Below are 17639 nucleotides of genomic sequence, written 5' to 3' on the forward strand. Positions count from 1 at the left end.
TTTCGGGCAGAGGGAGTGGCCGGTGCAAAGGCCCTGCGGCATGAAAGTGCTTGCTGTGTTCAGGAGCCAGCAAGGACCCCTTGTGGCTGGAAAAGAGTGAGTGAGGGGGGAGTAGAAGGAAGTGAGGCCAGAGATCAATCACATGGCGCTTTGATGCCATGGGAGCACTTGGCCTTGACGCTGAGTCACGTGGGAACCATTGAAGGGTTTTGAGCAGAGAAGGACAAGCTGTGACTTAGATTTAACAAGATCCCTCTGGCTGTTGGGTGGGGAAGGGACTGTAGGAGGGTGGCATCAGGGAACCCAGTGAGGAGTTCCTGTGGTCACTCAGGCTAGCGGTGGCAGTGGTCCAGCCCAGGGCAGCAGCAGTAGACAGGATGAGAAATGGTTGGGTCGAGCTGACAGGATGTGCTGATGGCTCCTGTCAGCACCCAGAGCAGCCCTGGACCTCAGGGCTGGCAGTAGCCGCAGCCCCAGTGCCAGCCTTGGACCCAGAGCTCCCGGCCCCCCCAGGCACTTCCTGCAGCTTGGACCCCTGTCGCCACAGGTCTGTCATCCTGCTGGCACTGCCAAGAGGGAGGGGATGCCATGATGCCATTTAACAACGGTGAATGCTCAGTGCCGAGGCCAAGGGTCTGCCCAAGCTCACAGAACCATGAAACATGGGTACCAGGACTCGAACCCCCTCTGCCTGCCCAGTGCTGGCTCGTGGCCTGCCGCCAACTGAAAGCACATTGCCGCCTGGATTTTCAGGAAGCCAGAGCTGTGGGAACTGCAAGGAGGGCCTGATGGGCCGCAGCTTTAATACACGACTGGATGCTCCATGTGGGCAGGGCCTGAGTCGGGTTTGTGCTGGCGGGGTTGTAGGCGCTGAAATAATAGCTGAGTGAATGAGTAAGCAGGTAGCTGGATGGGTAGACAGACAGATGGACTGACCAGGCCCAGCCATGCTCCTGGTTTTCAGGCCGCATGAGCCCTTGTTGAGGACAGACGGTTCAGGGAAAGGCTGCCCCATCCATATCTGGAGGAAGAAACCCAGAAAGATGTAGATTCAAGTCCCCGTGATGTCACTTCTCATCTGTGACTTTGGCAAGTGACTTTGTCTCTGTAGGCGCCAGTGTAAAATGGCACCTGACCTGCATCATAGGGTGTTTCTAGAGAATCCACTGCAGTCCAAGCGTTGTTGGGAGAATGAAATGAACTTTTGTGTGCCAGTTAGCACAGACCGAGTATATATGATAAGCCCTTGATGGGACAGTTATTATACGAAGTTTGCTGAGAAGTTATTGCAGCCTTACCCACACAGCCAGGCCACAAAGTTGAGCTCTTTGACCCGAGCGTGAACTGTCTGTCACCCTGGCCCCGCTGATGGAATGCGGTAAGACCAGCTTGGCTGAGACTGTTTCTCATAGGCACCGCCCCTTGCCTGAGCCGCTGATAATTGGCTCAGTACATCTTGGCATCTGAAATTTACATACGGTGCCGGGAGTGATGGATGGCTCTGGTAACCCAGGCTGTCTCTCAGCGCGACTCAGTTATCCATCTCAGTGAGCTGCGGAACCATCCATCTTGTGTTGTCTCCTTGCTCGTGGCAGACCAGCATGTGCCCTCCATCCCAGGTCACCCCCGACCCCCTCCCAGAGTTGGCCTCTGAAAGCAACACTCACCACGCCCCACAGCATCCCCTGAAACCCTCCTCCTCCATGTTTGTCTGGGATGCTGATGACAAAGCCCTGAGTGGCTCCATGGACCCGAGATGTTGCGTAGAATGGGACATTTGGAGCCTTCAAAGGGAGCCCCAGCTTGCTCCTGGCACAAAGGACTTATGCTTCTATCCATTAACAGTCATTCATACATGTTTATTGCGTGCCTCCTAGGTCCCTGGCATTGAGTTAGAACAGCTGTAACTGGGAACAGGACAAGCACAGTCCCCGCCCGAACGGACTGACATGCCGTTGGAGCGTGAACACTGACCATCCTAGATCCGTGCCACGTACTTCACCTGCTTTACATTCTGGCTCTCAGGGAATCCACTTCATTACCCTATGGGCACAAGTTTTTATCCCCATTTACAGACACAGAAACTGAGGCTGAATCGTTTGTCCAAGGTCACGCTCCTAGTGCGGTATTGAAACCAGAATTTAGACCAAGGTCTGTGGTCCCTGAACCATGTCATTATTCCCCAGACACACCAGGCTCTCTCAGGGTTTCTGACACATAACATTCATTCATTCGACCAACAAACATTTCTACAGTGCCTACTACGTATCAGGAACTGTTCTCGGCACTGAGTATATAATGAGGAGGAAAGGACCAAAATGTCTGCCTTGCTGTCATGTCTGCCTTGTTTTTCATTCCAGTATATAAAATAAGTAAGTGAAATACATGGTGTGTGTGATTGAGAGACATGTTAAGGAGAAGGAAAGTAAAGACGCGAGCAGGAGGACCAGTTAGAGGCAGTGATCCCATTCCCTCTGCCTGGAATGCCTGGCTTCTTTATCTGACACACTCATCCTGCAGGCCCCAGATCAGATGTTCCCACCTTGGTGACCCTTTCCCCTAATCACCTTGCTGTCTGTGTTCCTTTCATATTTTATTTATATTTTTCATATTGTACTTAGGCACACAGCGTTAGAATTGACCTGTCTGTCTTTTCCCCTGCACCGTGAATCCCTCAAGTTCAAGGATTGTGTTGGTTGGTTTCTATAAACCAGTACCTCACACTGTCCTGGCACAGAATTGGGACTCAGGACTTTGTTGGATGGGTGATTGGATGGGGGGTTGATGGGGGTGGATGGATGGACGATGGTTGAGTGAATAGGTGGATGGATGGATGATTGATGTCTGGTTGAGTGATTGGATAGGTGGCTGTCAGATGATCAGTTGGATGAATGGATGATTAGCTGGAAGATGAATGGTCAGTTAGGTAAATGGGTGGCTCGTTGGACGGGTGGATGGATGATTGAATGAGTAGATAAATGGATAGTTGATTAGGTGATTGGGTAGATGTTGGATAAAGGACTTCCAGCCTGGGTAACTCCTTGCTGGGTACTGGCAGGCCCGGCCCAAGATGGGAACCACACAATGATTTAATTAGAGAGGTAGGTAAGCCTCTACCTCTCTCCCTTGCCCGTTTTCATACCCACTTAAAGGCAATATAGGAGATATATTAGGGTTTCACACTCCTCCAGGCCTGCACTGGAGATGATGTCCCAACATGATGGCCTTGGTCCCTTTTTACCAGAATTATTTATGCCCTAACTTGTGTGTTTTGGTTTCTGAGCTTTTGGAGCATACAGCTGTATCAGATTCATCATTGCCATCCCCTTTATCTAATGTCTAGCACACCAGAGATCGTGGATGGATGGATGAATGGACAGACGGACGGACGGACAGACGGACGGATGGACGGATGAGTGGGTGGATGAGGGTCCAACATCTCTGGTTATAGTAAAGAGAAAGCAGAGTTCTATCTGTGTATGGGGGAGCTGGTGACTACTAGAAGTCATAATCACTGTTTATTCTGGTTTTCCAGACCTGGCGTGGAATTTCAGCTGTCACTTCGCCCACATATCCTTACAGGAAATAATGTTCATAAAGTGCTTAGTGTACTCCATAAACATTAATATACATATAATAATAGGCACTCAAAATGTTAGCTATGAGCTCTTGTTTTCTATAAGAAACTTCTGTGTAAGATTTCATTTGAAGAAAAGTTTCTAGGGATTTAAAAAATAAAGTCTGAGGGCAAATATCAAAAATGGTTCACAGGGACACAAAGGAGATGCCCAGACTTGGAGGGGAGGGTCCAGGAAGCGTCCCTGGAGGAGGGGACATTTAAGCCAAGGCAATAGGATGACAGATCAGCTGCAAATACAGAATGAGATCATCTGGGCTGAGGAATGAAGTCTGTGGAGCCATGGAGTTGGGAGACGCCAGTGCATTTGGATTCCTACAAGGAAATCTGTTTGGTTGGGGAGGATGGGAGAGGCTGGCAGGGACCAGTGACACTTAGGTTGGGAGTGTGGAGGTTGTTGTAGGGTAGTGAAGAGCCATAGGTGGGTTTTGAGTGGGGGAAGGATGTGCTGAGGAAGTTTGTTTTCCTTCATGAAATCCCTTCAAAGAATGGAAACACGAGGTCCTTGCTTCCACGGCCCTCATCCCCAGCAGTTGCTGCACCCTTGTTAGAATGTCCCTTCCCAGAGTTGGTATTAGCGGGACATGGCTGAGTGTGGAGGTGCCTTCAGAGCTGAGACGAGCGTGAGCGTATATTGAGGGTACTGACCTGCAGAGACACAACTCAGATTGTGTCTTATGTGTGTCTCCTCTATAAGAACACGGCATCTGCCTCAAAGCTTGGCACATAGTTGACACTTTGGGATCAGGTATTAAATTTCATGCAAAACTAAGTATTCTTATAAGAGTCCCAATCCCTCCTGGTTGGAGATCCATGAGAATGTTTAATTTGCCTCCCCATAGATAACCAACAGTTTTCCTTCCCCACCCAAGGCCCACCCTCCCCTCTGAGGAAATCCAACCTCAACCAGCTGTGTGGCTTGGACAGGTAGCCTTCGCTGTCTGTGCCTGTTTCCTCATCTTTAATGTGGGAGAATCAGATTCGATGAGTGTTTGCTAAAGTGTGAGGCATACACCACCCACTGAAGGGACGTGAGATGACTTTTAGCAGTAAGTCAGCCTGGCTCTAGAACGGACTGCCTCAGGTCTGAAGGAGCGGTTAACCCTTCTCTGTGCTCTTCCATTCCTTCTTCTTCTAACAAGAGGAACGTCTGTTTGGTACTATATCACCTTCAACAACTCTCTGGCACCTGCTAAGCAACCCCTTTTATAACAAAGACAGGCAGCAATGCTTTGTGTTCATTGTACTTTTATTTTAACAGCTACCAGCTGTTTATGGCTTAGGATTCTCTAGTCATAAAAAAAGTTTCCTTTTCAAACGCACTATGTCAGTTTTAAAAAGAGGGGATCATTATATAAAGGCCAAGAACAGGCACAATTTATCTTTGATGCATAGGGTCAGAATAATGGTTACTTTTGGGTGCTACTCACTAGAAGGGGCACGAGGGAGCCAGCGGGGGGGCCAGGTACATGAACATTCCGTATTTCAATCCAGGCAGTGGTTATAACGGTGTAAAAAGTCTATCTTAAAACAGAATTTTGAACTTAAAGCTCTGCAGGTCTCAATCCAAAAGAAAGAACTAGGAGTCCGTTTGATGATAAAGGTTAAGTCACTGGAAATTCATGTGCAATATCCATATGGCACCATGTACACGGAGGGGTGTGTGCAGTTGAAGTTTGGTCAGTGATGGACTGGCCAACCCAAAGGTTCCTTCTGGCTCATACGTTCTGAGACTGAGAGCTTGGAGATCTCAATTCCCAGGGTGCCCAGCATGCTGATGATGGCAGACCCTAGAGAGCTCGGGGCATTGTCTGGGCAGTGGGCACTTCTGAGGGCTGAGCAGACAGCTGTCTGTCCCATCAGAAGGGCCCTTCCTCGCCGCCTCAGCTTTTTCCTGCTGCTCCTGGTCCTGGGTGCAGCTCAACCCCGGCTTCCTTTCTCTCTGAGCATTGGCCCGAGCCTCAGCTGCATCTATCATCTGCTTCAAGCTCATTAAAATTATTTCTTTTTAGTTGCAAATGGGCTGTTTATGATGATGATCATTTGAATGGTCTGCGCCGGGCTCCGGGCTGTCTGTCTGCTGCTGATGGCCGGTTAATCAGATGAGTCTCCACCCCAGAGAGGCCTGGCCCAAAGTCTGGGGCTGTGTTGATCATGGGCCCCTCGGGCTGGGGGCTGAGGGCTGGGGTGCAAGAGGATCCTGAGTTCTGCTTGATCATCAAAGGAGAGGCCCTGCTAGCTGAGTCTGTGCTCCGGTTCAGACTCTCATTTCTAAAAGTCCAGATCAGTCTGGTTTATGTCCAGGAGAGTTTTTTCCATTCCTTCAAAATAAATATAGTGCCATAAGCTTTTTAAATTTTAAATGTGTTTATTTTTAAAGGCTTGTCGATTCTGTCATTGGCCCACTTGCCTTCGTCGATGTTCAAATATCCTATCTTTGAGGTGGGAGAGAATGGTTTTTAATGCCTTTGCTTGATGGAGTGAAACTTGGCAATACTTGTCAGTCCTCCTATTTTTTTTTTTTTGAGATATTTTACTGACCTGTGAAATCTAAAACTCTTAGAATCACTGATCTAGTGGGGTGTTTTCTGAGCTCTGTTTATCTAAATATATAAGATTAATATCAGCCAACATTTATTGAACACTTGGTACTGTCCTTGATGCTTCTCACATTTATAGCATTTAAAATAAGCTCCCTGTACATCCCCCAGTTAGTGGGGAAATGGAGAAGAAGCCCTATGAAAAGCAGAGCATTACAATTTTGCCTGTATAATCCAAAAAGGAGATAACCCACACCTGGATTATTAGAATTGACTAATTTATTTCCTAGTCCCTGCTTGAATCACCTAACAGACACGTTAATGTTTGTTATACGAGATGATGTGTGCGAGGAGCTTAGCTTGCCTGGTCCATGTGCGTCCCCAATAAATGGTAGTTAGACTCATTATTGTTGTTATTGTTGGCAAGCTTACCACAGAAATGTGGCAAGAATTTAAGGTTGAATGATGAGCTTATTTAGGCAAAGCCGAGAAGGACATGGACGTCATTCATATCATCTGCTTCTCTAGGGCTGAACAGGAAAGACGCCGAGAGCTGGGCTTCTGTGGGGCCAGGGCTAGGGCCCTGCTGATTCCCCAGCCTGATCTTGTCTCTGTTCTGTCTGCAGTGTGGATGCAGAAGACAGATTTGCTCCCTCCAGCAGCCAGGGAGGTTTGGTTGGAGGGAGCTAGTGTAGACTTGAGGCATAATTGTCTGGTACAACACATCAGGCAGTTGAACTTATCCTGCTCTGAGATTTCAGAGTCTGGGTTGGCTGTTTTAAATGAGGAGTCCACATCCAGCCCTCACCAGGTATACTGGTGGGGCAGTGTCCCAGAGATAAGCACATAGTGTCGGATACGTGATAATCCAAAACCAAGTTAGTCATCTCAAGTCCCATTCTGATTGTCCTGCAGCAATGTGAAAATCACATCTTTGTCTTCAAGATAGAAAAGAAAATCTAAGAACAACTGTGCGCTCTCAGCCACAACTTAAATTGACCATGACACTCCCTGGAGAGTTACTACTCTCCTGCCTGGTGAGGTTCTGTCCACCTGGCTGCACCACCTGTTTGGTGTTCTTCTACCTTGGATTAGTCCTGTTGCTGCAAATACAGATCTCCCCCCAGTCACGCGGGGTTTGGTTGTGGTTTCTCTATTGGAAACTATGACGTTTTTAAATGGTGATAAACCAGAAGTCACCCTGTTTTCTTCTGTTACCTTGATAGACTGTTAGAAACTGTTTCTCTCTCCTCTCTCTCTCTCTCTCTCTCTCTCTCTCTCTCTCTCTCTCTCTCTCTCTCTCACTCACTCACTCACAACACCTGGTTCCTCCGTGGCTCAAAATTCCATGGGGCATTTGGACCCTAGGCCCCCAAGCCCTCAAGTTCCTGTACCCGCTTCTGTGGCCCGGAATTGATTTCAGCACCTTGGAGAGCACTGCAGTCTGAATCCCATGCCCCTCGGATTTTAATCACTGTCTTTATGCCTCGACCTTCTCCCTTCTAGTCTTATGATCCTGCAAAGAGGTTAGACGTTGCTCCAGAAATAGAAATACCCTCCCAAATTTCTCCCAAAGGCTCCATAGGCAGACACACTTATCCCGGCTTTGGGGTAGGCTCTCCAGCCTTCGATGGGTATGAGGTTTATGGTGCTATGGTGAACTGCTATTGAGCAGATTTACCGACTCTCAGACATGATATAAGACAATTACCATGCATTTCGTCTCTTAGAGGGAAAAGGATTTGCAGCGGGTTAATAGTACTTTTATTTCATTATCTAACGGTAAAAGTGTTTCATTGTGTGTGCAAGATGAATGCGTATTAGCTATGACAAATGGGGTCTTTCAACACGGTGCCGAGCCTCGTCATACATATGTTAGATTAAAGAGTTCACCCTAGAAATACACTCTCGCATCTGCGTGTGTGTTTTTAATAAATCTGATTGCAGAAATTTATTGCATCACCGGATTTAGGAAATTATAGGGCTTGATTGCTGCAGATATAATCGGGTGATAAATAGAGAAATGCTCCTCGAGCTATGGTCCAGAAAAAAAGCCCATCTTGGGATGGTGCAAGAAAGCAGCAGACCACATAAACAGAGCATTGCTTGAATTATGCAAATGAAATCCATGACAACTCTTGGTGAATTGTACTCCTCTCGTAAAACTATCACCATCAAAGTGAAGAAAGCTACAAGAGGGGTGATCAAATATACATGTAGAACCAGCAGACATTGTCTGTGGCGTGTGTGAGTTGGATTGCCCCCCCTCATCCCTCATTCTCCTTTTTCCCCCTCCATGGTATGTCCTGTGCAAATCTGGTCTGAGGCCTTCATGGCACATAAGCAGGCCAGGCACCATCTAATCCATTTCTTCTGAATCCAGGAGTCTTCAATGAAATATTTCTTATACTTGAAGTGAACCTTAAATGATTTACTGCAGGATACACAAAAGGTCAGCTTGCTTCTTATTGGCACCTTCATTTTTCCAAAATCTACTGAAATTAAAAAGCCATCTATATCTTAAAAGGCGTATTTATGAACCCTTAAATGTAAGTAAGTCATAGTTGGAACAGTTCCCACCTCTGATATATGAAAGCTGTCGACAGCACTTTCTTATACTATAATATGCCCATACAATATGCCACACTTTACTATTTTGACACGGTTTGGAGATGTTTTCCACAGTTACTGACAAGCTTATGCCATCACTCCTTTGGAAATTTAAGAGGTGGGGCAGGAGGTGGGGAAGGGATGAAAAAAACAACTCCACCCAACTTTCTGGGAGACTATTGATCTGGCCTGACGTCCCACCGGCAAGAAAAGAGCTGTCCTGGATTTTTTTGGGTTGCATCCCCAGTTTCGTAAATTATTCATTCATGCGAGGAGTCAATATCCTGTCTTTTCTCAGCTTTGTAAGTTAAGAAAACTTGTTCGGAATGCTGTTTTGTGCGATGATTAAAAAGGAAAAGGAGGGGGAAAAAATCTTTTCTCTCTCTCTTTCTCTCTCTCTCTCTCTCTCTCTCTCTCTTTTTTTTTTCTTTATTGTTCCAGAAGGAGCTTAATTCCGTCGCTTCCGAGCTGTCTGCGCGGCAGGAGGAGAGTGAACATTCTCATAAACATTTAATTGAACTCCGTCGGGAATTTAAGAAAAATGTACCTGAGGTACAGTATATTTGCTGTGATAGAATTAACTCAGTACGAATGCAGATTTTTCTCTGTTCAAACTATATTTTGAAAACTGTAGACATAAGTGACTAACAAGAAAAGAAGCTAATTAGCCCCAAAGAAAAATTACAGCCCCCAGCCTTTCAGAGTCTCTTGGTACAGTGGTGCTCAGCGGTGTTGTCTGAAGTAAGGGCAGGACGCTTCTCCACTGAAGGCATTGTTTTTGAGGGTTCTATAAAAATCCCTTCTCCCCACATTCATACCTAAGTCAAATGCTTGGCCTTCATGGCAAAAGTAATCTGTCTAGAGTTGTTCATGTTATTTTGCTTTTCCATTGGCGTCTGGGAGATGACAGCTTCCGCCACCCCCTCCCGTCCATCCTTCCCTCCATCTCTGAAACTGCCTCCTACCCACCCCCATATACGTGCCTCATTCTCCCCCTCCACCTCCTCCTGACAACTCCAGCCACCAGCTTTGTTTTTCCCAGCTGCCATGAGGGTGGTCCAGATAATGACCAGCCCTAAGCAGTGTAAGGGCCCCCCCAGGGGAACAGACTTGAAAGGACTTGTTTCTGTTCTTTACAGGGGCGAATGTGTGAATTCCTTTCCCTCCTCTATCTGTTGAGAGGCTGGCTGTTGCCTCTCAATATTTTTTAATGATAAAGTAAACACAAATAGGGAAAATAAAGCCTTCTGACTTCCTATAACATTGGCAGGGATGTGGCATATCAGAGCTATTATGGGAAACAGACCCCGACCACCCTGAAAGCCAACTGTGCTTGTGTGGTCAGCAGAGTTTAGTTAAGCTCTCTGTCCGAATCTGCCCAGGTGGCCTGGATTTTGGAGGAGGGTGGGCGGAATCCCGCATTCTGGAGGTATCCAGCCTGGAGATGGTGGTTCCACTCTGCCTGTTGGAATCATCCATGGGTCCTGATGCCATCCCGCTGATGGAGGAGGGGTCCATGAAAAGATGGAGAAGAGGCAGGCCTACCCCAAAATTGGGCCCCACGAGCAGAGGGGTCAGTCTCTTAGATGTGAAATCCTCCTCACACAAGTCATAAACATCTTTGGTTCTTCAAGGCAAGTGAGGCAAGCAGGATCCAGCTAGAACTTGTCCGTGGAGCAAGTCTGGGAGAGATCTTAGGTTAGAGAGCCGGGGCCGTGGTGCTTAGAGAGGGGGTAGCAATCTCGGATCTGAGCGTGTTGCGTATGTTGTGGCTTCAGAAAGTCCTTGGTTTGATTCCGGGAGCTAAGAATGGGGACACTAAGTAACCTGGCCTTCCCTCCTAGAACAGAGAACAGCTTGGTCTTTAAACTGGGTTTTCTGCCCAGAATGAGTACCAGAAGCTTTTCCTCTGACTCTCCAGTCTTGGAAGCAGAGCTGAAAGGGCCCCAGATCTTCACAGCCCCTCATCTTGTCCTTCCCCCAGGCCACATGGGAACCCCCAGGTGAGGAGGGAAATCCAGGCCAGGTTTTAAGCCTCGAGTGGGGCTTACATAATTCTAATACTGCATAATTATGCAATTATGTAATTAGGAGGAATAAGTTTCCATTCCTATTATAGTCGTGCCTCTGAAAATTCTCATTTTTGGAACTCGTCTCTCCTGATGGGGGGAGAGTCATGCCAAGGCTTTATTTAAGAGCATCATCTGGCTGGTGCCCAGCTCACTTCCTGCTTGTGCCTTTGCTCATCTTCCCCCAAGGGGTAAGCAGAAGGGCACTGGCCCAAGGTCCTGCTGCCCCCTCCCATGGAGCCTCAGTTTGAACCCCCTAAACTCACTTGAATGAGGGGTTATGAGATGAGCCGGTTTGGGGAGTCTGGGACCTGCATCAAGTGCCAGCTGCGCCACTCGGTCCTGCAGCGCCTCAAGCAAGCCTGCCCTGCTCAGAGCCTCAGCCTCGGGGCCCGTGTACTCAGGGGGCTGCCCCCGACATTTCCTGAACCTGACCAAAGCTGTCCGGCCCGAATGTTTTATTTGGTGTGTAAAGTCTTGTAAATTTTACAGCAAGTTGCCAGTGTTTATCATCTCAGAAGATTTCACCCAAAAACCTGGATGACCAGTGTCTTTGAGTCTGTTTGCTAAATCTGGCCACACAGAGGCTCCATGCCCACGTGCCAGTCACCAGGCAGAGCTGAGCAGCTGCCACCCCATTGGACTCCTGTTCCCCCAGAGATTTGCCACAGGACCTCCCAGCCTGCCACCCTCATGTCCACTTTGCCTGGCCTCTGCCCACATTTGAGTTCACAAGCTACGACCTAGGTTTTCACGTTGCCTTTCCCAGTGCTGCGTGCGTGTGTCTGTGGTTCCTTGGGATCAGATCCACTGGGTTCCCCATTGTCCCTCCTGAAGATCCCCAACATACATCGTATATCAGTGGCTTGGAGAAGCCCTGGGGCATGATCAGTGAGAAGAGGACCCCAGGATTCAGAAGAGGGATCTTTTCCATGGCAGAAGCAACACCACCTTATTCTCTACCTGAACATATGTATTCTTCTGCCCCTGTCTTCCTGTCCGCTTCTCTCTGCTGCTCCCACCCTGCCCACACTCTTGAGCTCCCCACAGCTCTTCTTCCCACGGGGATTTCCATTGAGCCGTGGCTGACAGGGTTGGGGGAGTTACCAGTGGGTCTCAGAGGAAGCTAGAGCATGTAGAGTTGGGGTCTCAGGAGACTTGGTTCTAATAGCCTCTCTTGTGTGATGGGGAGAACTCACCTGGTCCACCAGGGCAGCTCTGGGGCTGGGAACCTCAAGGCCACTTGTGAAAGGCAAGAAATTAGGGTCCAGAAATAGGAGGCTCCCTTTGAAGACAGCCCTATGCCATCGAGTTCATCAAACATTTATAGAGCCCCGTCTGAGCTGGGCGCCCCAAGGGGTGACCCAGCCAAGCCCCCAGAAACGGCACGTTCTCGTGAGGAAGGAAAGACGAGTACAGAGTGATGTTGCTAAAATTCTGGGTGGGGAAGCAAAGATGGCCATCTGAGGGAGACGGCCCCTGTGCACTGCCTAAAAGTCAGTAGGTTTTCACGAAGGGACTTCAGTGACATGTCCCTGAGTGTGAGAACTGGGTCACCTCATCAGGCCCTGCTCCGAAGAGCATCCCACGATGGACCACCAGTCCCACAGAGGTCTTTGCATCAAAGAGCATTTCATAATCAGATCCACTTGGGAAACGCTGCGTCCTCTGTCGCTCTTCGAGAAATTCCCATTGTGCATTATATTAAAGGCTCCAAAGACTGGACTTGCTGTGTCCCCGTGTGTGTGTGTGTGTGTGTGTGTGTGTGTGTGTGTGTGTGTGTGTGTAGGTGTAGGTGTAGATATGAGGAATCCTTACAAATTCCATTGAGCACAGGTCCCATGGGACACATTTGGGAAAGGCTGACCTGGGGGGACCGCAGTGAGCTGCAAGCAGGGGCCATGGGCTGTCCCAGCTGGCATTGTAGTGAACTCTTCGCTGATCTCTTTTTCAGGAAATCAGAGAGATGGTGGCTCCTGTATTAAAAAGCTTCCAAGCTGAGGTAAGACCCAAGGCCCGTGGCATATCCCAAACCCAGCTCCCTCTCCTGTCCCACCTGGTGTGGCCCGAGGAGCCCAGCAGCCTCTGGAGGTTTGGGAGACACTGCTGGGCCCCATTTCCTCCAGATCAGGCAATGGTGTCATGAGAAGCTTGGCTTCTGTGTTGTGTTTCATGGGGTTCCGGTGTCTGATCCCAAGAAATCTCCCTCGCCCCAGATGTCACCCAACTTTACACGGGCTCTGCTACATATAGTTATCTGTGACCTTGAACAAACCACCTCCCCTTCCAGGCTGGTTTCTCATTGTTGGAGGTTTGTACTCGGTAACCTTTGCTCTCCCTGGCATTCCGTTCTGCTGTGATTATCTAAGGAAGCCTTGCAGATAAGTCCAAACAGGTACCCGCCTATCCTGAAATCCTCTCTAGCAACCCACCCTCTGAGTGTAAAATCCACATTGTTCGCATTCTTTCCTGCCCACCCATGGGACCCTCTTTGGCAGCAGCTGAGCTGTCCTGCCTTCCTGGAGCCCTGGGATGGGGCTGGACCTCCCCCATGTTTCCTCTTGGCTTGACTTTGTGATGAGGATTCTGAACGCGTCCACTTGTCCGGCTAGTGCAGGGGGTAGGCTAGGAAAAGAGTGGAACTACACCGAGGCAGGAGAGCAGAAGGGGAGGCCATTTCTGAAATATTCTGTCTTTAGGGGGTTCTTCTCGGTCTCCCCCTGGATTCAGGTGGGACCCTGGAAGGATTGGCCCTTTCTCGGAGCTCACTGGCAGAGATGCGTTTTCGGTCTGTCATCCGCCACGCACCACATTACTTTAAATCTGTCTCTTTGGAACCGCGTAAGCACAGAAGGCAATATTAAAGTAAACAATAACTGGGCTTACACAAATGTCGCTGATTTCCATATTTTTCATCCCTTCATTTTATTACCGAGTTGACTGATGTGCTTATTTATTTATAGGGCCATTCAGTATTGATTCATTGGGTTGTGAGTTGCCTGAGCTGTAAGGGAGAGGGGAAAAAAAGACCAATAATGTTGGGGATATGTTGTCATGGCTTTGTGAGTTTTAAAAAAGAGGTCCCCATCTGCCAACTCCTGGTCCTGGGAGGGGCACTCAGCATACAAGCCTTCAGGCAGCTGACCCCTCTGCCCAGCCCAAAGACCGGCATCGAGCTATTGGTATAGTGTCACCTTCTCGGGTGTTCCATTGCTCAGGTTGGTGTGGTGGAGCTTCTCTTAGCCACTTACAGCCTCATTTTCCCTATCTGCTAAATGGGAATAAAGACACTACAGATCTTTCCATGTTGTTTTGAGGATGGACTGTGATATAATGCAGGGAAAGGGTTTAATGTAATGCCTGGCACACAGAAAGCTGCTAGGGAGTAAAAAGCACAGACACTGGAGTCAACCTGGGTTTGAATCCTCCCTTTGCCAGTTATTAGCTGTTTAACCTTAGGCAACTTACTTGACCTCTCTGTGCCTGTTTCAAAATCTGTAAAATTGGATAATAATTATACCTACGTCTTAGGGTTGTAATGGAGGAAGAACAAAGTTAATACCCATAGAGTTCTTAGAACATTGCCTTGCGTATTAGAAGTCTTGGTTATTTTTTTATTCCTCTTATCAGTGGCCTCCAATATAGATTTATTTGGCCGTCACCATGCCACGGCTGCAATCTGCCTCCTTCTTAGGTGTTTAAGACTTTTTATCCAAAAGAAGGAGCCTTTCTGTCCGTGTAGGAAACAGACATGACTTATATCATCATTTCAGTGGGAGAAAGAGTTAAACATTCGGTCTGGGTGGTGATCCAGAGAAGATCTAAGTGCCGGGGAAGCGCGTGCTTGTGGGGCTCAGACGTGGGCTTGAATCCCGGCGCTGCTGCTTACACGACCTCTCAGAGCTACAGCTGTGCTCCTCTGGCAAATGTGACTAATAGTAAGGATTTAAAGAACAAGCAGCGTGGAGGCAGTTGCCAGGATGTCTGGCACACAGTTGGTGCTCAATGAGTGTTGGGGGAAAGAAGGTCTGAGTGGGACCAAAAGGAGAGACAAAGCCAAATTCTCATTTCCAAACCCATGCGGCATGTTGAATAGACACTGTTTTAATAGCTGGGGATCTTCAAAGAACTTCGTTAATTTTCTTAAGAGGGCTTTCCATTGTCCCTTTAATGTACCAAAAAGACTGCATTTGTCTGGAGTTTTATTCCCGAAACCCCTGCTTTCCTCATGATCTATTGACTAATCCATGGCGGCAGCCATGTCCCTCCCCACGCCCCGGGGGAGACACGCCGCCAAAGAAGGGTGTTAATAAAAAGCATCGTCTTCATCCAGAACAAACTGCACACGCATAGGCCGTTCATAATCCAAATTTGATTTTCATTTTAATTTTTTTAATGAAGGTTCATCCTTTATGCTGCTTCCCTCTTGCGATCCACCGGGCTCTGGGCTCAGAGCTGAGGATTCCCAAGGGGGCATTAATCACCTCCCAGGAATATTCCCGAGGCTAACACCTTCCTGAGTCCCATAAACTAGCCCATAAAACGCCAGGGCTGAAAATCATACCGTCATTCCTTCTTCCCCAGTACTGGCCTCCTGTTGAAATATAACATGTTCAAGTTCATCCCTTAATTTTACTCCACCAGCCATGTGTATGCAGAATCTAGGCATCCTTTTTGTATTTTCATACTACATACTTGAGTGTGGGTCTTTTTTTCCTTTCTTTATTTCTTTCTTTCTTTATTTATTTATTTATTTTTTTTGATGCTGGCAGGAGGGGAGAGGAAGTGAATTTGCCCTGCTGTGAACCAAGGAAGCTTTCCCTCTCCGCCTTGATTGCTTAAAGGACAGGCTTGATTCCCCCTGCTCAGGGAAACAAAGACAGCCAGAGAAGGTGGCTTAATGGAGACAGCTTGAAATGGCCAAAGTTTGAATATCCTTGCTTGCAGAGAAAAGAGCAAGACGAAAGCCCCGCTAATTACAAAAGTTGCTTTATGAAAGATAATTCAAAGCAATAATTTAGCAAACATAATCAAGTCGCACAGATGGGGTTGTTGATGGATGGATTGCAACATGCAATTAGCAGTTCTCGCAGTTACATATCATTAACCCTCTGAGCACAAAAATTATTTTCTCATTATTAGTTGAAAAGGTAAAATTAAGCTGACTAGACAGTAAAGGAACAAACTACAATTAATTACCTTCATTTATTACAGTCATTATTTTAAACTTATTTTTACTTGGAGAGAGAGATGAAAACATCTAAATTAAAAGTTTTGTTATGCTAAAGCGGAGGTGAAACTTTTCTATGGAGGGTGTGCACTGGCCCAGGCAGGAAGAAGGCAGGGCCACTGCTAGATTCCCTGCCCCCCTCCTGTTTCCTTGGTCTTCCATCAAGAAGGGGGTGTGGACTGTGTGATGGCAAACCAATAAATGTGGAACAGACACATTTATCTGGGCCTGATCGAAACACAGCAGTTTGGGAATCCAGGGGGGCTGACATGAGCTCTGACCCCCCAGGGAAGGCAGGAGGTGGTGGCAGTCAGACAGCAGGGTCTGAGTCCCATGCATCCTAACACTGCTGGTGTGGCTTTGGCAAGTGACTTCATTTCTCTGAGCCACTGTATCCTCATCTGTAAATTATGACGGCTCGTGGGATTGCATGAAGTTCAGTTTTCTTTTGAGTGGCCAGCAAGTCATGTGTTCTTATCATGGTGGGTATATTTGGTCTTCTCTCCATGCCTTCTCAGGGTCGGAGGGCATTCCTGTGGCATGACCACTTTCTAGAAGCTCAAAGAGCAGGCCGGGACGCCACTTACCAAGAGATATAATCCTCGCCAGTTGAGTCCATGCAATCATTTATGCACTCAACAAACATTCATGGAGACCCTAACGAGACCCTACAGCTGGTGTTCCAGGTGCTGGGACCAGGGAAGGTCAACCTGTTGTCAACTTGACCCTCCTTTGTGTGGGGGAGGGCAAGCATTTGTGCCATTCCCACAAGGGCCACCCTCTACTTGGCACCTTGCAGGTCCACTCAAATACTTGTGGAGTACCTACTGTGTGCCAGGCTCCAGGTGAGGGCTGTGGAAGGTCCAAAGGTAGTGAGATACCATCCCTGCCCTCAAGGACTGTCCCTAGAGTTTAGTCCCTGTGATTGAAATGACTTCCAGTAATCATGTCAAGAGCTGTGGGAGGCCTGTTGGTTTTCTCCCAGAGGTTCCACCTGTTCACGGAGCTTTACATCTGCACGCAGCTCCATGGTGGCTGCACAACGCCTCTTGTCCCATGCACGTGTGCACTGTGTCCTGGCACTCCCCCATCGACAAACAGAGCCTGTGTCTCCATCCTTTGAATCTGGGCTCGTGTCTACTTTGACCAATAGAAAGTGGTAGAAGGGATCACCCCTATAATCTAGTACCCACCTGACACCATACATAGTTATACGTCATTGTCTGTATTCCCTAGGCTGTACTTTGCATGCCCATGCCTATATTGTAACTACCCAATTTGTACCTCTTAATCCCTTCACCCAACCCCCCAACCCCCGGCCCATCTGGCACCCATCAAAATGTTCTCTGTATCTGTGCACACTTTTTAATGATTATTTCGTGTGTTCTTCACGATATTTCTATCAGAGAGAAGTCCTATGATTATCCCCTTTTTTACAGATGAGGAAACAGGCTCAGAGACACGATGTCTAACATCTACCCATTGTCCAAGTCTATACCTGAGGCAAGGAGAGAACTGAGGACACATGAGAATTCAGGCCCAGGAGTGTGGTG

The 17639-nt window shown here is 47.9% G+C and overlaps 1 protein-coding gene across 3 annotated transcripts in view; it reads left to right on the forward strand.

Annotated features, from left to right (window-relative positions):
- The window catches only part of CUX2 (cut like homeobox 2), a 233681-nt gene that overhangs the window by 134270 nt on the left and 81772 nt on the right, over positions 1–17639 (forward strand). For all 3 annotated transcript variants that reach the window (XM_081036407.1, XM_081036408.1, XM_081036409.1), the window contains exons 2-3: positions 9229–9339; positions 12811–12858. In XM_081036407.1, the coding sequence (XP_080892533.1) occupies positions 9229–9339; positions 12811–12858 (159 nt within the window). The remainder of the gene's footprint in view (positions 1–9228; positions 9340–12810; positions 12859–17639) is intronic.

This window comes from Rhinolophus hipposideros (genome assembly GCF_964194185.1).
Source record: "Rhinolophus hipposideros genome assembly, chromosome: 24".
In the NCBI taxonomy this organism is placed as follows: Eukaryota; Metazoa; Chordata; class Mammalia; order Chiroptera; family Rhinolophidae; genus Rhinolophus; species Rhinolophus hipposideros.